The following is a 20707-nucleotide window of genomic DNA, read 5'->3' on the forward strand; positions in this document are numbered from 1 at the left end:
ACACTGCACATCACCCTGAAAACACCATCCTCACAGTCACACATGGTGGTGGCAGCATCATGCTGTGGGGAGGCTTCTCTTCAGCAGGGGCAGAGAAGCTGGTAAGAGCTGATGGGAAGATGGATGAAGCTAAACACAGGGCAATCCTGGAGGAAAACCTGTTAAAGGCTGCAAAAGACTTGAGACTAGGGCGTAGGTTCACCTTCCAGGAGGACAACAACCCTAAATATCCTGCCAGAGCTATAATGGATGGTTTAGATCAAAACATATTTATGTGTATGAACGGCGCAGTCACAGTCAAGACCTAAATCCCAGAGAATCTGTGACAACACTTGAATATTGCTGTTCACAGAAGTCTCCATCCAATCTGACTGAGCGAGAGAGAGTGTGCGAAGAAGGAGCAAAATGTCACCTCCAGATGTGCAAAGCAGGCAGAGACAGACCCCAAAAGACTTGCATTAGTAAATGCAGCGAAAGGTGGTCCTACAAAGTATTGACTCAGGGAGCTGAATACAAACGCACGGAACAATTTTCAGATTTATATTTTTAAAATAATTTGAAAACCATGAATCATTTCCTTTACACGTCACAAATTCTTGCGACTTAGCTTTCGTATCGGATAAAATCCCAATAAAATCCATTTACGTTTGTGGGTGTCAAGTGAAAAAATGCGGAAAACTTCACGGGGTATGAATACTTTTTCAAGGCACTGTATGAGTTCGATACAAACACAAGCGATCCAGAATGTGTGCTTAATTATAATTCCCACCACGACGTCCAAAGACGCTGAGGATCCGTCTTATTCCTCAGATAATCTATCCCGGCTTTTTTCGGCGTTCGGAGATCTTGTTATAATTAGTGATTCAGGTTTTTTTTCCTGAGTCAACAAGAAGATTCTTTGTCTTAGTATTATGCAGATGACATGGTTTTGTCACAGACTGACATTATATTATTCTCGTCGGTCATCCTCTGGAGCCTTGGAGAATTTGTTTGGAAGCAGCATGTTTGCAAGAACGTCAATTACCAGAAAATAGGATGTGGGATTCATTAACGACATAAATCATTTAGCCGAAGTCTACAATTAAATTACATACGTGTGGTGTCCTCTGCCAAACTGGAAATACAGGAAGGTTATGGCAGGTTACTATTATGTTATCTTAAAGCAGGCAGATTTCACAATGCAAACTGCATACATTATTTTAAAAAAAACAAATAATAATAAAATTAATTCTGATGATGATGATGGTGATGGTGTACATACTAGGATAACCCATCTCTGGATCACTGTATGATCCTTTTCGAAAGTTTAAATATCAATTTCCACCCAGCTACCCAGACTGACAGCTCCTCAGTATCCCTCCTCTTTCCTGCTGAATCTTCACCCACCCATTCTGATTGACAGCTACTGTGTCCCTCCTCATTTACTAATCCTCCACCCACATAGTCTGATTGACAGTTCCTCAGTGTCCCTCTTCCTCTGCTGCTGAAGATCAGCTCACCTAGCCTGACTGATCCGATCCTCAGTGTACCTCCTCTGCTGCTGAAACTCATCTCGTCTGATTGACAGCTCGTGTCCCCTCTCTGCTGCTAAAGCTCCACCCACCTAGCCTGATTAACAGCTCATCAGTGTCCCTCCACCTTACTGCTGCTGAGATCTTACACTGATCAGTATAAGCTGCAGCTATCGGTCATGGTTGATAGGCAGGCGACTAAATATCTGTCATGCTGGGTGGGTGGAGACAACTTAGCTGAACTTATTAAATGCTCAGTTTAATAATTATGATTATACAGCCATTCAGACAGGGCCGGCGTCAGTGCCGGGGTCCTGGACCATGAGGGGGGCCACTCGCCGTCGGGGCTCGGGCCGCTCCCCCAGCAGCTGTGCAGGACTGCTGGCGCTGTTTGATTGCTGTCACTTTACCAGACAGGGCCGCGCGCAGTGCGCTGTGTCTGCTAGTAATGGCACGGTAGGGTCGGCACTGCGCTTTTCATTCTGCTTGCGTGTCGCCCCTGCCGCGTCATTACTAGCAGAACTTACAGGCAGCGGGCAGAACATTTGGGTGGTTAGCCCCATTGGGAAAAATAAGCAAAGTCCCAGATAATCCCTTGAAAATAGAAGGTGATAATAAACTTTTAATTGGCCAGTTTAAGATATAGATGGATGGAGTAAAACCCAGCTACTTTCTCCTGCGACAATTAGGTCCTATTCTGGGTTTTAGGCTATGTTCACACGTTGCGTTTCTGCTGCTTTTTTTTCTGCAGGCAAAACCTGCTTTCTTGGCAGTAAAAAAGCTGCTTACAAAAAGCTTTTTATTGTCTATTGTACATGCTGATAAAGTTTAGTGAACCAAAAAAAAGATGATACAACTTCGTCAGGTTTTTTTCACCAAAACGCTGCAAAACCTGATATCTGCATTTCTGCACTTACTCATTGAGTGAAAAAACGCTGCAAAAAAGCTGAAAGAACTGACATGCTGCATTTTGCGAAAATGCTGCAGTTTTCTAAATCAGTCAGGAAAAAAAAACCAGTGTGTGTGCAAGAGATTTCTAAAATCTCATAGCTTTTGCTGGTACTGTAAAATGCAGCATAAAATTTGCATTAAAAAAAGCAGCAAAAACGCAACCTGTGAACATAGCCTTAAACTCAACCCAGATTTGAAAGCCATGCTACTATTGCTGGTTGCCCAAACCAGGGGAGGAGTCCTGAGGAGATAATTTGCATATTCCCACTGCATTTTGGGGTAAGTGAAGAGTCTCCGCGAGCTCAAAGAACACTGGATTTTGGCTGTTGGAGCTGGAAAGAAGACATCAGTAAACCGCGCGCCTGCCGGCGCACGCATATTGAAACTTTTTTCACTGTTTTCAGAACATTAACAATAAGAACATGGAAGAGTCCAGGAGCCATTTGGTGAGCTGCATATCCTGCTACATGTTCACAGACTTGCCAGTGGAAAAGCCAAACTTCACATGCCAGAAATGCAAGCTTGTGTCCCTCTTGGAGGAAAAGTTGCGAAATCTAGAAGAGAGGTTAACTACCTTGAAAATCATTAAGGAAGGTGAAGAGTTCTTAGACAGAGCAGAATTATCTCTTCATGATTCAGAAAGAGAAGAAATTCGAACTGCACCTGACGAAACAGAGGAATGGAAGCATGTGACCCACCGAAGCAGGAGGATCGAGAGGCAGTCAGCACCCATACTGCTCAGGAACCAGTACCAGGCTCTCACGCAGGAGAACCATGAAGAAATACAGCAAGATAAGACTTTGCCAGCAATGAATAACCTTGTAAGCCCTCAGAATCCTCCTGGATGGAGAAAGAAGAATGTTGTGAAGAAAAAACGGAGAGTGGTGGTCATGGGGGATTCCCTGTTAAGAGGAACAGAGGCCGCTATCTGCAGACCAGACATAACCTCAAGAGAAATGTGCTGTCTTCCTGGAGCAAAAATTAAAGATGTGTCTGACAGGATATCAAGACTCTTCAGACCTACAGATCACTACCCATTCCTGCTAATACATGTGGGGACAAATGACACCGCAAGAAAGGACCTGGAAACCATCTGCAGTGACTTTGAAGACTTAGGCAAGAAAGTGAAAGAATTGGGAGCGCAGGTGGTCTTCTCATCCATCCTCCCAGTGGATGGCCATGGAATAATGAGGTGGAATAAGATTCTACAGGTGAACAACTGGCTACGTCGATGGTGCCGTCAACAAGGATTTGGATTTCTGGATCACGGAATGAATTACCTATACGATGGACTACTTGCTAGAGATGGGGTGCACCTTACGAAGACTGGAAAACATGTATTTGGAAGTTGCCTTGCTACACTCATCAGGAGAGCTTTAAACTAGAACAATGTGGGAAGGGAAGCAAAAGGCCAGAAAAAGCCATACAGCTGACAAATACTATTGAGATCTCTGCTACTGGAAGTGGAAAGGAAGAACAAAGACAAAACAATTTAAATAATAAAAATATGGGAGGAAGAGAAACCAATCACAAACTAAAATGTTTTTATACAAATGCACAAAGCATGGGCAACAAACAAGGAGAATTGGAACTACTAATGCAGGAAAAGAAATATGATGTCATTGGAATCACTGAAACTTGGTGGGACGATACACATGATTGGAATAAAAGGCTAAAAGGATACAACTTATTTGCAAGAAACAGAATTGATAAACGAGGAGGAGGTGTCGCATTGTATGTTAGAAAAGCGTATATCTGCACAGAGATTGAAGCTTCAGAGACTGGGAGTTCTGTGGAAACTGTTTGGGTAAGAATACAAGGAGAGAACAACGGAAAGGACACCATTGTAGGCATTTACTACAGGCCACCTGGGCAAGCTGAAGATATGGATGAACTCTTTATGTATCAAATGACCAAGTTCTCCAAAAAATATGACGTAGTGGTCATGGGAGATTTCAACTATCCAGACATTTGTTGGGAATCTCTCTCAAGTAAAACTAACAGGTCAAGCAAATTCTTATCCTCTCTTGCTGACAACTTTATCTTCCAAAAGGTAGGGGAGAAAACAAGGGGATCAGCTACTTTGGATCTAATCCTTATAAACAGGGAGGAAATGGTTGAGGAGGTAAAGGTGGCTGGGACCCTAGGAGGCAGCGATCATGCTATTATAGAATTTTGGATAACTAGAGGAGGAAGACATGTGAAGACTCAAACTTCAAGGTTAGATTTTAGAAAGGGAGATTTTAAGAGACTCAGAAAGAGAATAGGAGGGATCCAATGGCTGGATGTCCTTAAGGACAAAAATGTCCAGGAAGGATGGGAAATTTTTAAAAATGAGATTCTCAAAGCACAATCGTTAACAATCCCGAAAAGTAGGAAGAATTGGAAGCATTTAAGGAAACCAGGATGGATGAACACAGAACTTAAACACATGCTAAAAAGAAAGAAAGAAATGTTTATTAAATGGAAAGAGGGAGTCATATCTAAAGAAGATTATAATGCAGTCTGCAGATCCTGCAGGGCACGTATCAGGTTAGCTAAAGCTGACAATGAATTAAGGCTTGCAAGAGATGTCAAAAGCAATAAAAAAGGATTTTGGGGGTATGTCAAAAGTAAAAGAAAAGTCAAAGATGCTATAGTATTTTTACAGGATGAAAATGGAGAAATGGTAAGAGAGGATGTTGAGAAGGCCGAACTTTTTAATTCCTATTTTGCATCTGTTTTCTCTCAGAAAGAAAATGTAACATCAACTGATCTTCACTGTCCTTTTAAAGGAATAGAAGAATCCAAGTTATCTGTAAACAGAAAGATTGTGAAGGAATATTTAGCTAACATAAATCAGTTCAAGTCTCCAGGTCCAGATGAATTACACCCCAGAGTACTGAAGGAGATCGTAGAAGAAATTTTAGAACCACTCTCCATAATCTTTGAAAATTCTTGGAGAACAGGAGAAGTCCCAGAAGACTGGAGAAGAGCAAATGTTGTTCCTATCTTCAAAAAGGGGAAGAAGGTGGACCCAGGGAACTATAGGCCGGTGAGTCTGACTTCTATACCAGGAAAGATCTTTGAACAAATTATTAAACAACATGTATGTAAGTACATGGATAAGAATGAAGTGATTAACCAGAGTCAGCATGGGTTTGTAACTAACAAGTCATGTCAGACTAACTTAATTTCCTTCTATGACAGAATCACTGACTGGGTGGATCAGGGAAATGCTGTAGATATAGTATATCTTGACTTCAGCAAAGCATTTGACAAAGTATCTCACACCATCCTTATTGAAAAAATGACCAAGTATGCAATGGACCAGGCAACTGTTAGGTGGATTCATAACTGGCTTAGTGATCGGACTCAAAGGGTGGTTGTAAATGGCTTCACATCCAGCTGGATGAATGTCTCAAGTGGGGTACCACAGGGCTCTGTCCTGGGACCTGTATTGTTCAACATCTTCATCAATGATTTAGATGAAGGAATTGAGGGTAAACTGATTAAATTTGCTTATGACACAAAGCTAGGAGGGATAGCTAATACTAGAGAAGAGAGAGAGAGGATTCAAAAAGACCTAAATAAACTGGAGCAGTGGGCAGCAACCAACAGAATGTTTTTTAACAGGGAAAAATGCAAAGTACTACATCTGGGCAATAAAAATGAAAAAAGCATATACAGAATGGGAGGAATAGAGCTAAGCAACAGTACATGTGAAAAAGACTTAGGTATACTAATAGATCATAGACTGAACATGAGTCAACAGTGTGATGCAGCAGCAAAAAAGGCAAATACAATTCTGGGATGTATTAACAGAAGCATACAGTCTAGATCACGTGAAGTCATTATCGGTCTTTACTCCTCTTTGGTCAGACCTCATCTGGAATACTGTGTACAGTTTTGGGCACCACATTTTAAAAAAGACATCGACAAACTGGAGCAAGTTCAGAGAAGAGCGACCAGAATGGTGACTGGTCTGCAAACCATGTCCTATGAGGAACGGTTGCAGGATTTGGGAATGTTTAGCTTGCAAAAAAGAAGACTGAGAGGAGACTTAATAGCTGTCTACAAATATGTCAAGGGCTGTCACATTGTAGAAGGATCATCTTTATTCTCATTTTCACAAGGAAAGACTAGAAGCAATGGGATGAAACTAAATGGGAGGAGACACAGATTAGATATTAGAAAAAACTTTTTGACAGTTAGGGTGATTAATGAGTGGAACAGGCTGCCACGAGAGGTGGTGAGTTCCCCTTCAATGGACGTCTTCAAACAGAGGCTGGACAGACATCTGTCTGAGATGATTTAGTGAATCCTGCTTTGAGCAGGGGGTTGGACCAGATGACCCAGGAGGTCCCTTCCAACTCTACCATTCTATGATTCTATGATTCTATGATTACCTGTTAAGTGTCATAAACATGCCACTAAAGTAAATATAAACTTTTCTGGAAAGTTAGAGAGGAGGCTTGTAAGGGTAAGGGTATGTCACGGTCGATTCATGCTTTTCATCCCTTCCTAGTTAAACGAACACACTTGTTTGTGTACGGGTTTCTATGTGGATGACTAATGTGGAATAATAAAAATGTGTTTTATTATAATGTAATAGCAATAGGGAAAGGATAGGAAACTAGGATGTAAGTGTAGGAACTAGATAAGGTAATGAGGGTAGTTAGGAATTGGGAAAGACAGTGGAGGGCACTGAAGTTCAGGAAGTTAGATAGGTTCAGTACAGAAGTAGTTATGCACTACACCCACAGCACAAGGGAATAGTTAATGTGTTTAGGGAATTTCCCAGTTGGGAGGGTAGGATATAACAAAGGGACTTCCTGGTTTTAGTCTGACAGAGTTAGTTTGAGAGATAGTTTGATGCAGAGTAAGATAGTGTGATGAGAAGAAAAGCAGATTGAGCCAAGGGGCTGAATAGCACTGAAGAGTACAGGACTGGAAGAGAAGCAGCATGTGGGCGGTAACTACTAACTTCAAAAGACCTTCCAAGGATATCCAGGGCCTACAGCCCAAATTAGGTATAGAAGCGGGTGCCTTATTCACCTTCCATAAGGGAAAGCTGGATGGGAAACTAGGTCAGAAGAGTGGGCCCGAAAGCATGGAAGCTGCAGGGGTGGAAAGAACGTCTCCGGAGTCAGTGGTGCCAGAAAGTGAAGGGAGAGCTCAGGATGAACAAGTGAACATGTACTGTGCTGTATCTGCGACTGACTATCTGAAGATAAGTAAAGTTGGGTTATTAAAAAAGGAAACAGTCTGCCGTTGCATGTCTGGTAGCTGCCGGATCCGGGATCATAGGACCAGAGGGATCTCTAAGCTGAAACATGAGTGTTATGCAGTACACACAAACTACCAGACAGAAGGGACAATATCTTTTCTTTGTGGGAAGCCAGGGTGTGGAATAACAGCAGCCCCTCGCCACAACTACCACCCTGTTCCCCTCACAGGCTAACAGAAAAACGAAGTCCTCCCAGACTGCAGAAGGGCTTACAAATTGCCCACTCCCATAGTTATGTGCTTCCAAAAAGGTGGAATAAGGAGTGTAAGAGGGTACGAAAAAGTAATGGAGGGACCTTGTGAGAAAAGCGGATTCAGCTATCACATGCCACATACTGTACTTTACCCTTCTGGAAGGCCTTGCTTGAATGTGGGCAAGTATGCTCAGCTCCTCTGCCACGAGGGCCAGCACGTTCTTGTCTTAATTCACTGAAGTACATTATTCCTGATTTGTCATTATGAAATAAAGGTCATATTTTACTGATTTCTATTAATTCTTATAAATGTCGCTGAGGTTTTATAAAGTCTAGGTATTATATTTTGGTCTATTTTATTTAATTAAGTAAAACCCCATATAGTCTAGAAATCAGATAAAGGAGGAGGCGTACACTAGAGAATTATCAGTCAGGGATCGCCGATTAAAGTCTAAAAAAAAATAAGACGGTAATTCCCTTCGGAATTTAGTAAATCCACAAATTCTGTTAAAGAAGAAAAATAAATATGTTTAGTAAGTATTAGACCCACTTAGGTTTATCTTGGCAGGAATTACGCCTAAGGAACACTAAAAAAAAAGGTTTAAACTAAGAAAATGAATAAAGCTTAAAACAATAAAGTTTAATATGAGATAAAAATTTAAAATCTAGTGAGATAAAGTTAAAATATCTTCCCACAATAAAAAAAAAATATTTTGCAGTCATATTTGGTGTTCATTTAGGTTGTGGGAAGGGCAATCAGAGTGTATGAGACTGGAAAGGAAGTCAAGTTTCCACAGTATTCCCTGTCAATCATCTCTCCTGAGGACCAAATACTAAGAATCCTAAAAGAATAATGAAGGGAATGATAACAAGTAATGTATAGGGAGAAATGAAAAACAAGTAGCATGGATAAAAACATTTTTTTGGACAGGTATCATGATTAACCTAACTAAGTGAGATCCTTGCTGGAAGGTGGTGGCTTCTGAGAAGACTAGATGAGAATAGTAGATGTTTCACAACTGGAACAAAGAAGGTTAATGTGAAGTCTGAAAATCCATCAACTCTAAAAGGCTACCTTGGACAGATTTGGCGCTAGCAACTCCATCTATCAGGTTGAAGAGGAACCCTGGTCTTCAACCTTTGTCCCCTATATAGAAATCTGGACTTAATAGGGACCCTTGGGTTGCGTCCATGGAGTAGCTGCTGGCTGGAGGAGTGAGCCTGAGGTATGGATTGTCAAACTAGCTGCAACAGTATGAGGAAGGACAAAACCAGAGAATTAGTAGATGAAATGATAGTTATGGAAACATCCGGGTCAATGAAAGCAAAGTCAGGCTAACTAGGGTCAGAGTGACTACAGGACAAAAGAAGTCAGGATCACAATTGGGGATCAGAATCAGGATAAGAGCATCAGGAACCGCACCAGTAGACAAGAAGAATACCAAGTAATAAGTGCCAATCCCAGCAGTATGCTGGGAGCTTAAGTAGGGTGTGGTACTGCCCCATTGGCCACATGAGGGAGCTGCTTACACCTGCTGAGCTGTTGGAAAGCACACACACCTTTTCTGTCGGACTGGACATCACCAGTTCCCAGCCACACTAGTATCCTTGGCTGGACAGAGCCTGCGTCGCCCAGAGATTTTGGTTATCACATTTTCTCCAACACCAGTGGCACCTTCAGGGTAAATATGGTGGCGACAGAGGCATACATTGCTGGATCAGGTGTGGGTAGAGATGTAACAGGTAGAAGAGTTTGGAAGAAGCTGATAAACAAAATGGGCCAAGTGAAAGGTTGGTTGGAATGGGATTGGATGAAGGAGACAAATGGATAAAGAAGTATATTATTGGATTTAGGAAAGAGGTGATCGGAAGCACATAAAAAACAAAAGACCAAGCTGGGCTAGGAGTAATGATTGAATTAAGGAGAGATGGCCATTCTGAGAACAAAATGGTGATCACAGGTGTTTTGGCAAAGAAGAAAGAACAATGAATTTTAGTTTTTGGGTCGAAATACATAAATGTTGAACAAATTTCCAGCTAGAGGTAGGATCGGCTTCCTAATGATTTTATTTGTATGGGGTCTGTATAGCACTTTAAATGTGGAAGAAAGTGGTGCCATGATGGTGTTGGCTTATTCCCCTCTAGCCAGTCAAAAAAGATGCAGAGTGTGCATGTTCATGGTGGAGCCAAAAGAAAGATTTGTTGTAAGAATTGAGATGGGTCAGTAGAAGAAATTAGATGAATGAGAGAGATGGGTAAGAGTAATCTGGGGTCTAAAGAATCAAGTGTTGAGAGTTTTCTTATTTCTTTATGGGGTCTATAACTCTCCTTACCCAGGCATGTCATCCTTTACAAAGAGAACCTTAGACCTCAGTCAGAGGCCTCTCTCTCATACAGCTAAATCAGATTCCTTGCTTTGCAATGAGGAGGGGCAACACCCCGAAACACGAGTCTGCAAATTGAGATTCCGATTTGGCTTTTATCCCACATCATAAGGCATAGCTCGATAAAGGGCCGATATTGACTTTTAGGATTGCTACTTCCAATAGGTGGTGACAGAGTTCAAGTCCTCTTCTTCTCTTCTTTCTTTATCTTTTCAGAGAGCTCAGAAACGTCGTACTATTAGATAATTCAGACTCCTTCGTTGCTCCTCATCAGTACAGAGCACCTACCAACAGAATTTCCAAGTGGAAAATTAGTACCTTCCATGATAATGTATCTTCAGAAGAGCTGTCCATGTAGTACACGCGAGACAGGAGACCACCCAAGAAAAGACAACTTGTTAGTGACTCTTTGCTCTGACTCATAGAAGGACTTGTCCAGGGAGGGTCTGATTCTATAATGTGTATACTGTATTGTTCTAACATATAGATCAGGCTAGCAGCACAAAGTATGGTCACAGCCTTGGAGTTAGAGACAGATGATCTACCAGCTGGAGTCAAGAAAAATGGTGTAAGTGGAGGAAATATCATATTATGGGAAAAGGTGAGAGGGTAAAACAAAAGCCAAAATACCATCACAAAACTGTAAGAACAAAAACATGATAAATATTTGATCCTCCTCCAAGAACTTCACATTCTCAATAGGTTTACTAAGAGCAACAATGAGTAACAGCTGAAGGTTTCATCAAAATATTCCCATCACGGAAATTAGACATGAATATCCGAAAACCATCCTACATGCAAATGTCGATTCGTAAGGGAAAGCCAGGCGAAAGGAAGAATAATATATGCAGTGAATTTCCTTGGCTTGTGTTTTTCAGCCGGGCTGTTTTGACATCCGATCCTCTGGATGATGTGTAGATGGAACATCTGCATCCATCATTTGTGTGATTTCTACGCTTTCAGCACACATCCTATGTTTTCTGTGACATCCTCGGCTTTACGGGGCTCTTACCGACGTTGTTGTTAATAAAGAGTGATATTATCTCTGCAGATTGCCGTTTCCTTTCCATCGTACTGTATGAACAGATGTAGCAGGAAATGAAATTTAGTAACAAGAGAAGACGATAGAAGAGCGATGAGGTTTTTCTTTGGCGCTGGAAACTGGTAATTAATATCATGCTAATCTCAGTTTCCTTATGTCGATTCATCCTTAATTATTTGCATATTTTATCCATGTGTAACTTCGGAACATATGTTTTTCGTGTATTTTTTTTTTTTAACCAATTATGTTTGATGGAGTTTATTTATTTCCTTATTATCAATTATTCATCAATGTCGATGACCACATCTAATTCTTGACTGGAGACAATTTCCAATAGTGTCTAGGTACTCCAGAAACACATCCATATTAAAAGGTTATTTATAGGATTTTTCAACATTTGGGAAAGCAGAAGGTTAGTTAAATAAAGAAATGAGTATTCCTTACCACTTAGCAGTGTTGGTGCTCTGGTGGTCCCTCCCGGGTCTAGAAGTGATCACATCCCATCCATTAATCACCTGATCGCTGTGACCTGTGATTGATTGCAGGAGTCAGGTGACCGATGAACGGTAAGTGATGATGTCCCATCCCATAGCCATTTTAACCTGTGGCTCATCGCCGACCCCAGTGGTCAGGTGATTGATGGACAGGGCGTCATCACTTGTGGTCCGGGTAGAAACCATTGAAGCAGCAGAGGAATCGAGTGGTAATTAAGACTTATTTTGATGTTCTACTGATAACCGTGATCTCCGAAACTTTGAAAAGTCCTTGAGAACAATTTCAAACTACATTTTTTTAAAACGTTCTCACGGGTGTCCCTCCTTTGTGTCTACAGGGTGCTCTCTTTCACTTACAATTTGGCTCCACCTGAAGAGGAAGTCAAATCTAGTTTTTCAGCCCTGGGTGTTACTTGGGAGTCAGTGTTACAAGCACGCCGCCTAAGTTCAGATAGGGAAGAGACCGGTTACATGGATTCATTGGAATCCTGGGTGAATCGTTACTCAGGGCGACCATGGGCTGCAGCTTCTCTCAGGCACACAATAGATTCAGTTGCTGACCAGACACATCTGACAAGAGTCTTCATAAAAGGTACAACAGTAACATTTAATGAGGCACGGGCCAGTGCAATGCAAATGTCTCTTTGAGCAACAGGCTCCAGTAATAACAGTACAGTCTCCTTTGTAGCACAGCAGTACACAGTCTATTATCCGGTAGCACAGTACAGCACAGTTTTAATTCATACACAACCACAGGCTTTTCCTTCTCAAAGACTCAATAATACACAGCATTCTTTATCCTGCCTGGAGATGGAGGGGGGGGAAAGGGTGTGATTAGGGAGATAATCTCTATGACAGGCTTCCTTCCAGTCCTTATCTTCCTGGCCGATAATACTCCACACTGTTAGCTCAGGGAGTCTAACTGACCTTTGTTTAGCTTCCCTCCTGACCTGAATTCTGTTCCCTTGCCTTCTGTGAGATACAGATTATAAGCCACCTTTCTCTTCGACTCCAGCCAGACAGTAAACAACTTTACCACAATCCCCCTGGGGCTCTGTTAAAACACTCCTCTTCTCCTGTGACTGTGTTAACCCCTCTAGTTGCTGGATGCTTCTGGAGCACAACACTTCCTGTCTCCTGTGTTTGTGTTACTTCTAATAGTTGCTGAATGCTTTTAAAGCAACAGAACTACTTCTGCATGTCACATCAGTCTAGATCAGACCTCGGCAAAGTGTGGCCCGAGGGCCACATGAAGCCCCCTTTGGCTGTTCTGGTGCAGCCCGCATACCGGGACAGTCAAAGGCCTTTATGCAGTTGCATCCTGCACCATGCGGCTGCCCTCGTTTCACTTTCACTTATAGCTGCATCCTCGGGATTCAGATACTGGTGCACATAATGATGGAACAGGGAGCCTGTGCATCTGAGAATTTCAATACACAGTGCAGACTGGAGCTGTGGGGAATGGGGTTAGAAGAGTAGTTTAAAATCATTTTTTACATCATTCTGTGAAGGAAGAGGAGGGAAGACATAATCATGTGTAAGGAGGCTGTTTTAGGACATAATTCTGAGTGGAGGGCTGTGTGGGGACATAATTCTGTGTAAGAGGGCTGTGTGGGGACAATATTCTGAGTGGGTGACCGTGTGGGGACATAATACTGTGTAAGGGGGCGGTTTTGAGACATCATTCTGCATGGGGGGCTGTGTGGTGACATAATACTGTGTAAGGGGGCTGTGTGAGGACATCATACTGTGTAAGGGGGCTGTGTGAGGACATCATACTGTGTAAGGGGGCTGTGTCATTGCATAATACTGTATAGGGGGGCTGTGTAGGGACAATATTCTGAGTGGGTGACCGTGTGGTGACATAATACTATGCAAGGGGGCTGTTTTGAGACATCATTCTGCATGGGGATCTGTGTGGTGACATAATATTGTGTAAGGGGGCTGTGTGAGGACATCATATTGTGTAAGGGGGCTGTGTCATTACATAATACTGTATAAGGGGGCTGTGTGAGGACATTATTCTGAATGGGTGGCTGTGTGGGGATATAATACTGTGTAAGGGGGTGGCTGGGTGTGGACGTTATTCTGAGTGGTTGGCTGTGTGGAGACATAACAGCATGAAAGAGGGCCTTGTGGGGACATCATTCTCCATGGGGCTGTGTTGGGACATTATACTGTATAGGCTGTATAGCGGGGCTGTGTGGGGATATCATCATGCATGGGGGGGGGCTGTATAGGGATATAATACTGTGTAATGGGGCTGTGTGAGGACAAAATACCATGTAAGGGTTGTGTGGAGACATTATTCTGCATGGGGGGCTGTGTTGTGACATAATACTGTGTAAGAGGACTGTGTGAGGAAATTATTCTGTGTAAGGTGGGCTGTGTTGTGACATAATACTGTGTAAGGGGGCTGTGTGGGGACATTATTCAGAGTGAGTGGCTGTGTGGGGATATAATACTGTGTAAGGAGCTGTATGAGGACATTATTCTGTGTAAGGTGGGCTGTGTGAGGACATCATACTGTATAAGGGGGCTATGTGGGGACATTGTTATGAGTGGGTGGCTGTGTGGGGACCTAATAGTGTAAATGAGGGCTTTGTGAGGACATCATTCTCCATGGGGGCTTTGTGGGGACATAATACTGTGTAAGGGGGCAACGTGGGGACATTATACTGTGTAAAGTGGGCTGTGTTGTGATATAATACTGTGTAAGGGGGCTGTGTGGGGACATTATTCTCAGTGGGTGGCTGTGTGGAAACATAATAATGTGTAAGGGGACTGTGTGAGGACATGATACTGTGTAAGGGGGCTGTGTGAGGACATCATTCTGTGTAAGGAGGCTGTGTCATGACATAATACTATGTAAGGGGGCTATGTGAGGACATAATTCTGTGTAAAATGGACTGTGTCGTAACATAATACTGTGTAAGGGGGCTGTGTGAGGACATTATTTTGAGTGGATGGCTGTGTTGTGACATAATACTGTGCAAGGGGGCTGTGTGAGGACATTATTCTGGGTAAGGTGGGCTGTGTCGTGACATAATACTGCGTAAAAGGGCTGTGTAGGGATATTATTCGGAGGGGGTGACTGTGTGGGGACATAATACCATGTAAGGAGGCTGTGTCGTGACATAATACTGTGTAAGGGGGCTGTGTCGTGACATAATACTGTGTAAGGGGGCTGTGTGAAGACATCATGCTGTATAAAGTGGGCTATGTGGTGACATAATACTGTGTAAGAGGGCTGTGTCGTGACATAATACTGTGTAAGGGGGCTGTGTGGAGACATCATTCTGTATAAAGTGGGCTGTGTGGTACTGTGTTGTTACATAATACTGTGTAAGGGGACTGTGTGTGGACATTATTCAGAGTGGGTGGCTGTGTGGGGACATAATACTGTGTAAGGGGGCTGTATGAGGACATCATTCTGTGTAAAGTGGGCTGTGTCGTGACATAAAACTTTGTAAGAGGGCTGTTTGAGGACATACTGAGTAAGGGGACTGTGTGGGGACATTATTCAGAGTGGGTGGCTGTGTGGGGACATAATACTGTGTCAGGGGGCTGTGTGAGGACACGATTCTGTGTAAAGTGGGCTGTGTCGTGGCATAAAACTTTTTAAGAGGGCTGTGTGAGGACATACTGAGTAAGGGGACTGTGTGGGGACATTATTCAGAGTGGGTGGCTGTGTGGGGACATAATACTGTGTAAGGGGTCTGTGTGAGGACATGATTCTGTGTAAAGTGGGCTGTGTCGTGACATAAAACTTTGTAAGAGGGCTGTGTGAGGACATACTGAGTAAGGGGACTGTATGGGGACATTATTCAGAGTGGGTGGCTGTGTGGGGACATAATACGATGTGTGAGGACATCATTCTGTGTAAAGTGGGCTGTGTCGTGACATAAAACCTTGTAAGAGGGCTGTGTGGGGACATTATTCTGAGTGGGTGGCTGTGTGGGGACATAATACTGTTGTGGCAAGACGACTCGCTCGGCTCTCCTGGAGGCAGACTCAGGACACACGTTCTCAGGTTTCCTTCCTGCTGGTTTATTATCAGCCATAAACTCATGCAGGTTTTTGCAGGAAAAAAAATAAACAAGACCCCTCTGGGCTAAATGGAAAAAAAACAAAACAAAGTATAGCTCAGTCCATAGTGAGCAGGTTCCGCCCGCTCTCGGTAGCATAAACTGCACAGGTAACGTCCAGGTAACAAGCTCTGCAGCTTCCACAATACTGTCTGGAGACTTCCCTCTCCAGACCACACTCCAGAGAAAAAAAAACAGGACTGAGCTTTTACACATTGCTCAGCCACACTCTGAGGGGAGGTAGGGGAAATGGCGTCCCGCCCTCTTTGCCATTCCCATAAAACCACACACCCTTTAACCGAGTAAACCTAGCAGCATATAACACGCTGGCAGAAAAATAAAGTAGGTCTTAGTTCACACAGAAGAGCATCGTGAGTGACACATACCTCCCCTCACATATAAAACCAGTGACACTGTCACACTGTGTAAGGAGGCTGTGTCGTGACATAATACTGTCTAGGGGGCTGTGTGAAGACATCATTCTGTATAAAGTGGGGTGTGTGGTGACATAATACTGTGTAAGGGGGACTGTGTCGTGACATAATACTGTCTAGGGGGCTGTGTGAAGACATCATTCTGTATAAAGTGGGGTGTGTGGTGACATAATACTGTGTAAGGGGGGCTGTGTCGTGACATAATACTGTCTAGGGGGCTGTGTCGTGACATAAAACTTTGTAAGAGGGCTGTGTGAGGACATACTGAGTAAGGGGACTGTGTGGGGACATTATTCTGAGTGGGTGGCTGTGTGGGGACATAATACTGTGTAAGGAGGCTGTGTCATGACATAATACTGTCTAGGGGGCTGTGTGAAAACATCATTCTGTATAAAGGGGGCTGTGTTGTGACATAATACTGTGTAAGGGGGCTGTATGGGGATATCCTTCTGCATAGGGGACAGTGCCAGTTCCATAAGATCACTACAGGAAAACCCAAACAATTGTGTTTTACCAGAAAATTCATTTTATACAGGAGAATGAGAAATTGCAACAAGAAAATGTAATGCCTTTTCTGAAAAAACAAAACAAAACACAAATACAACATGCCTACATGTTGGGGGGATTCATTGGCTTGTCATGTGACCAAGCCTTCCAGAGGGGGCAGCAGAGTACAATTCTCTTAGTAGCAAAATATTTAGATGCAGAAGAGCAGAAGTGTTTCCCATCTGGCACTTCAGGAGCCGAGTGTGACAGATTTCCATCACACTTTTATCACCGTCTACATCCAATTACTGCAGCTAAATCAGTATAAACCTTTTATCTGCCTAAGGCTCATCATTCCTGACACTGCATCTGCAAAAGTAAACGCTCATCAGAACACTCAAAAATGAGTCATTTTTTGCTGTTCCAAAAGAAAAATGCGAGCCCCGGTGTCTGGATATTAGTACTTAGCAGAGTGACCCAATGACAGCGCCAGACACAGAGCCTAACAGTACATATCAGCCAGCCATAGTGCCCGATAAGTGCAACCCCAGTGTTGCCACAGGAGGTCCCAAGTCAGCGTCTGCCCAAAAGGCCCCACGTCAGCGTCACTCCCAAGTCAGCCTAGGCCCGAGCAGCCCCACGTCAGCGTCAGTCGCAAGCGGCCCCACGCAAAATAAATTCCCATTGGTCCCTCTGTCCTGCTTACTACTGGTGACAACCACTACTAGCCCCTCTTAGTGATATGTTATTGAGAATCTTCCACCCAGAGATTTTGATAAAATCAGCCCCTTTTTTCAGTCCTTACATTTCTATTGGAGGTGCCTCCTCCTTACCTTGAATATCATCATTGAAGGTACAGTATTTGTGGCGGTATTTGTTGAGCAGCCGGAAGGCATTGGCATTTGCAAAGTCTTCAAACTGGATCAAACAATTCATTCCATATCTGTAGAAATAAAACCAGCGACTGTCAATTATGTAAATTACAAACCCTAAGAGTCATTGTGCTGCATTGTTTTTTTCTGATACAGCACCACTCTTGTTCTTAGGCTTTGTTCGGTAATGCAGATCTGCCCCATTTAAATCAATGCAGGAGAACTGCGATCTCAGACAAAGCTCAAGAATCAAAAGTGGCCGCTGTTCTTGGAGGAAAAAAGCAGACTATTTTTTCTAAACTCATATCACGCACTGCCAGATAAGGATTCTGGCACCTGCTTATTACCCTCTCCCCATTCAAAACACAATGATATGTGGTGGAGGTGGATAATTTACATAACTCAGGTTTGGGAAAGCAGTGTCTTGATACTTTGGGATAACTTTTTGGCTTTTTTCTTTACGATCTATGTCTACTCAAAAACCTTTCTGTTTAAACCTCCAAAAACGCAGATGGATTCCAGGTGTGTCCTGATGTGTTCTTTCCATCCAGAGTATAAGGTTAGACTTTGTGACTCCCCTAACTACAAAGACATTGACCAGGAACGAGTGGCTCCTGCTTCATTCAAGTGCATGGAACTAAAAATACTTGAAGACGACCAAGCCCAGCGCTCGGCCATCTTCATCAGCATCATAGACTTGTATGGAGCGGCATCAAAGCAGTGGATGAGTGATAACTTATTAGTACTGGAATACCCCTTTAAAACTTCTGGGCTCCAAGCAAAATCTGTAACAGGGCCCCTCCAATATCATCTATAATTCTGTTCTCTTCATATTAGATAGAGGGACCTTTTGGGCTCCTTTAGGACATGGGTGGGACTGCTACCTCTGTACCCACATATAATAAATAATAATCTTTTTATTTATATAGCTCCAACATATTCCGCAGCACTTTACAATTCAGAGAATTTTACAGACATTATATGACCATATATTTTTTGGGGCAATCATTTTCCTTCAAAAATTCAAAGCATGTAAGAAAATTATGCCACTGCCTTAAGAGTCACCATGGTTCTCGCTGTTAAAGGGATACTATGGTTATGCAGGATGACACTGGAAGTCAATTGGAGAATAGCTATGGGCAAATTAACAATGAAGCCACTGGACAAGGTCTTCACATCGAGGAACATTTCACTGGTGACGAAGACACGGCTCATACATAGTCTGGTCTTTTCTTTGGTAACATATGGATGAGAAACCTGGACGATAAAGGAACAAGACAGAAGAAGACTCATCGTCTTTGGAATGTGGTGCTGGAGAAGGAAGTTATCAATACCATGGATGGCAAGAAGAACAAACAAATCAAATTTGGAACAAATCAAGCCAGACATGGCACTCCAAGCAAAGATCACCAAGCTACGAATTGTCTACTATGGACACATCATACAAAGAGAGCAATCACTGGAGAAGGACATCATGGTCAAGAGAATCGAAGGAACAAGGTGAAGAGGAAGACCAGCAACCCGATGGCTTGATACTATCAAGATAATGGTGGAGAAGACCCTGGTGGACCGATCTACTCTTGCACAAGATCGATCTTTCTACAGATCGTTCATCCATCAAGTCGCCAGGGCTCAAGATCAATACGAAGGCCGTCACAGTTATGCAGGACATGTGGGGTGTTACCGTAAGAGTGTTACTACTACACCCATAACTTTTATTGAGGTATTACAAAGTTTTATAACTGCTAAGGGATTGCATAAATGATATTGTTATGTGGACTCATACAGGTCACTATTATGGGGGCAATGTGTAAGTTCAGCTGCTCTTTTATTTCATTTATGCCCTATGGCATCTATGGATATTATGGGGCCACTATACCAGTCTAAAAATGTGCAGAGGCACATACAGTATGGACTAAAGCTTTCATCCTCTAGGCCTCGCTCAACTCTTAGATTCTAGACGTCTAGGGAATAAAGACTTTACAGGCGGCAGATAATCCAATAATGGCTTTCAGAAAAAAATAAAGACTCGGAGCAGAACTACGCCTCTTTGAATGTCAACTGAGCTGAAAAAGCTGATCCGGGGATTCTCCGGTAGGCCGCAGGGCGTGCCATAGACAGTGCTGTCATTCATCCTCCTCTTTTATGTCTACAGTAACGTGATGTGGACACATGGGAGACACTCAGAGGTTTAATAGCCGAAAACCGATACACAACCTTCAGGGCTTCTTTGAGATAGTGACCCTCCCCATGAAACGCTCCATTGACAGCACCTCCGCTCTCCTAGACAGGTGTCCTAGATCTGTGTTCAATCATTCTTCTGCTATTAATGGGGCCTTTTGTGTAAAAAAATGAGGAGTTGTGTCACTCCGACAAACATGGCGACAGCCTTTATTCCCAAGTGAAGATGAGGTCACCTCCGACACCCGGCATATTGTACGGATCTCCTTAGATTCTTTATTCTATAAGAATAGGCGTCCTCGGGTTGGAAAGACAGTCTTGGGTTACAGGGATTATGTAATAAAGAGGCCGCAATGAACACATCAGGAGAAGTGTCTTCAGTATATGTATTTGTGCAAACACCAATATGATCGTTAGTGAAGTCGTGGCCAAAAATTTTGGACACCAACACAAATTTTGGTTCACAGTTTGCTTCTTCAGTGTGTTAAATCTTGTAGTCGGATGTCTTCATGGTGACTAAAGTAACCCAAATGGTTGCAGCTCCGTTCCATTCACTTCAATGGAGCTAAGATGCAATACCAGACACAACCTGTGGAAAGGAAGTGGCGCTCTTTTTGGGAGAATACAGACATGTTTTTCTAATCCTCAGCAACCACTTTGTCATATGCATGACACTCTACTTGGGGGAAAGAAGAAGCCATTTTTTAAAGGCTCATTCAGACGTCCGTACCAATCGGTCCAAGCATAAACTGGCCGCAGCTCTCCCGACCCGAGTGAGATACTTTCTTATAGTTCTATGAGT

General features: G+C 43.0%; 1 protein-coding gene across 2 annotated transcripts in view; it reads right to left on the reverse strand.

Annotated features, from left to right (window-relative positions):
* Window positions 1-20707, reverse strand: part of ME3 (malic enzyme 3) — a 292535-nt gene that overhangs the window by 81139 nt on the left and 190689 nt on the right. For both annotated transcript variants that reach the window (XM_073662033.1, XM_073662034.1), the window contains exon 8: window positions 17686-17795. In XM_073662033.1, coding sequence (XP_073518134.1) covers window positions 17686-17795 — 110 coding nt within the window. The remainder of the gene's footprint in view (window positions 1-17685; window positions 17796-20707) is intronic.

The sequence above is a fragment of the Phyllobates terribilis genome, unplaced genomic scaffold (genome assembly GCF_046119375.1).
Source record: "Phyllobates terribilis strain yellow unplaced genomic scaffold, ASM4611937v1 Scaffold_2__4_contigs__length_985480577, whole genome shotgun sequence".
NCBI lineage: Eukaryota > Metazoa > Chordata > Amphibia > Anura > Dendrobatidae > Phyllobates > Phyllobates terribilis.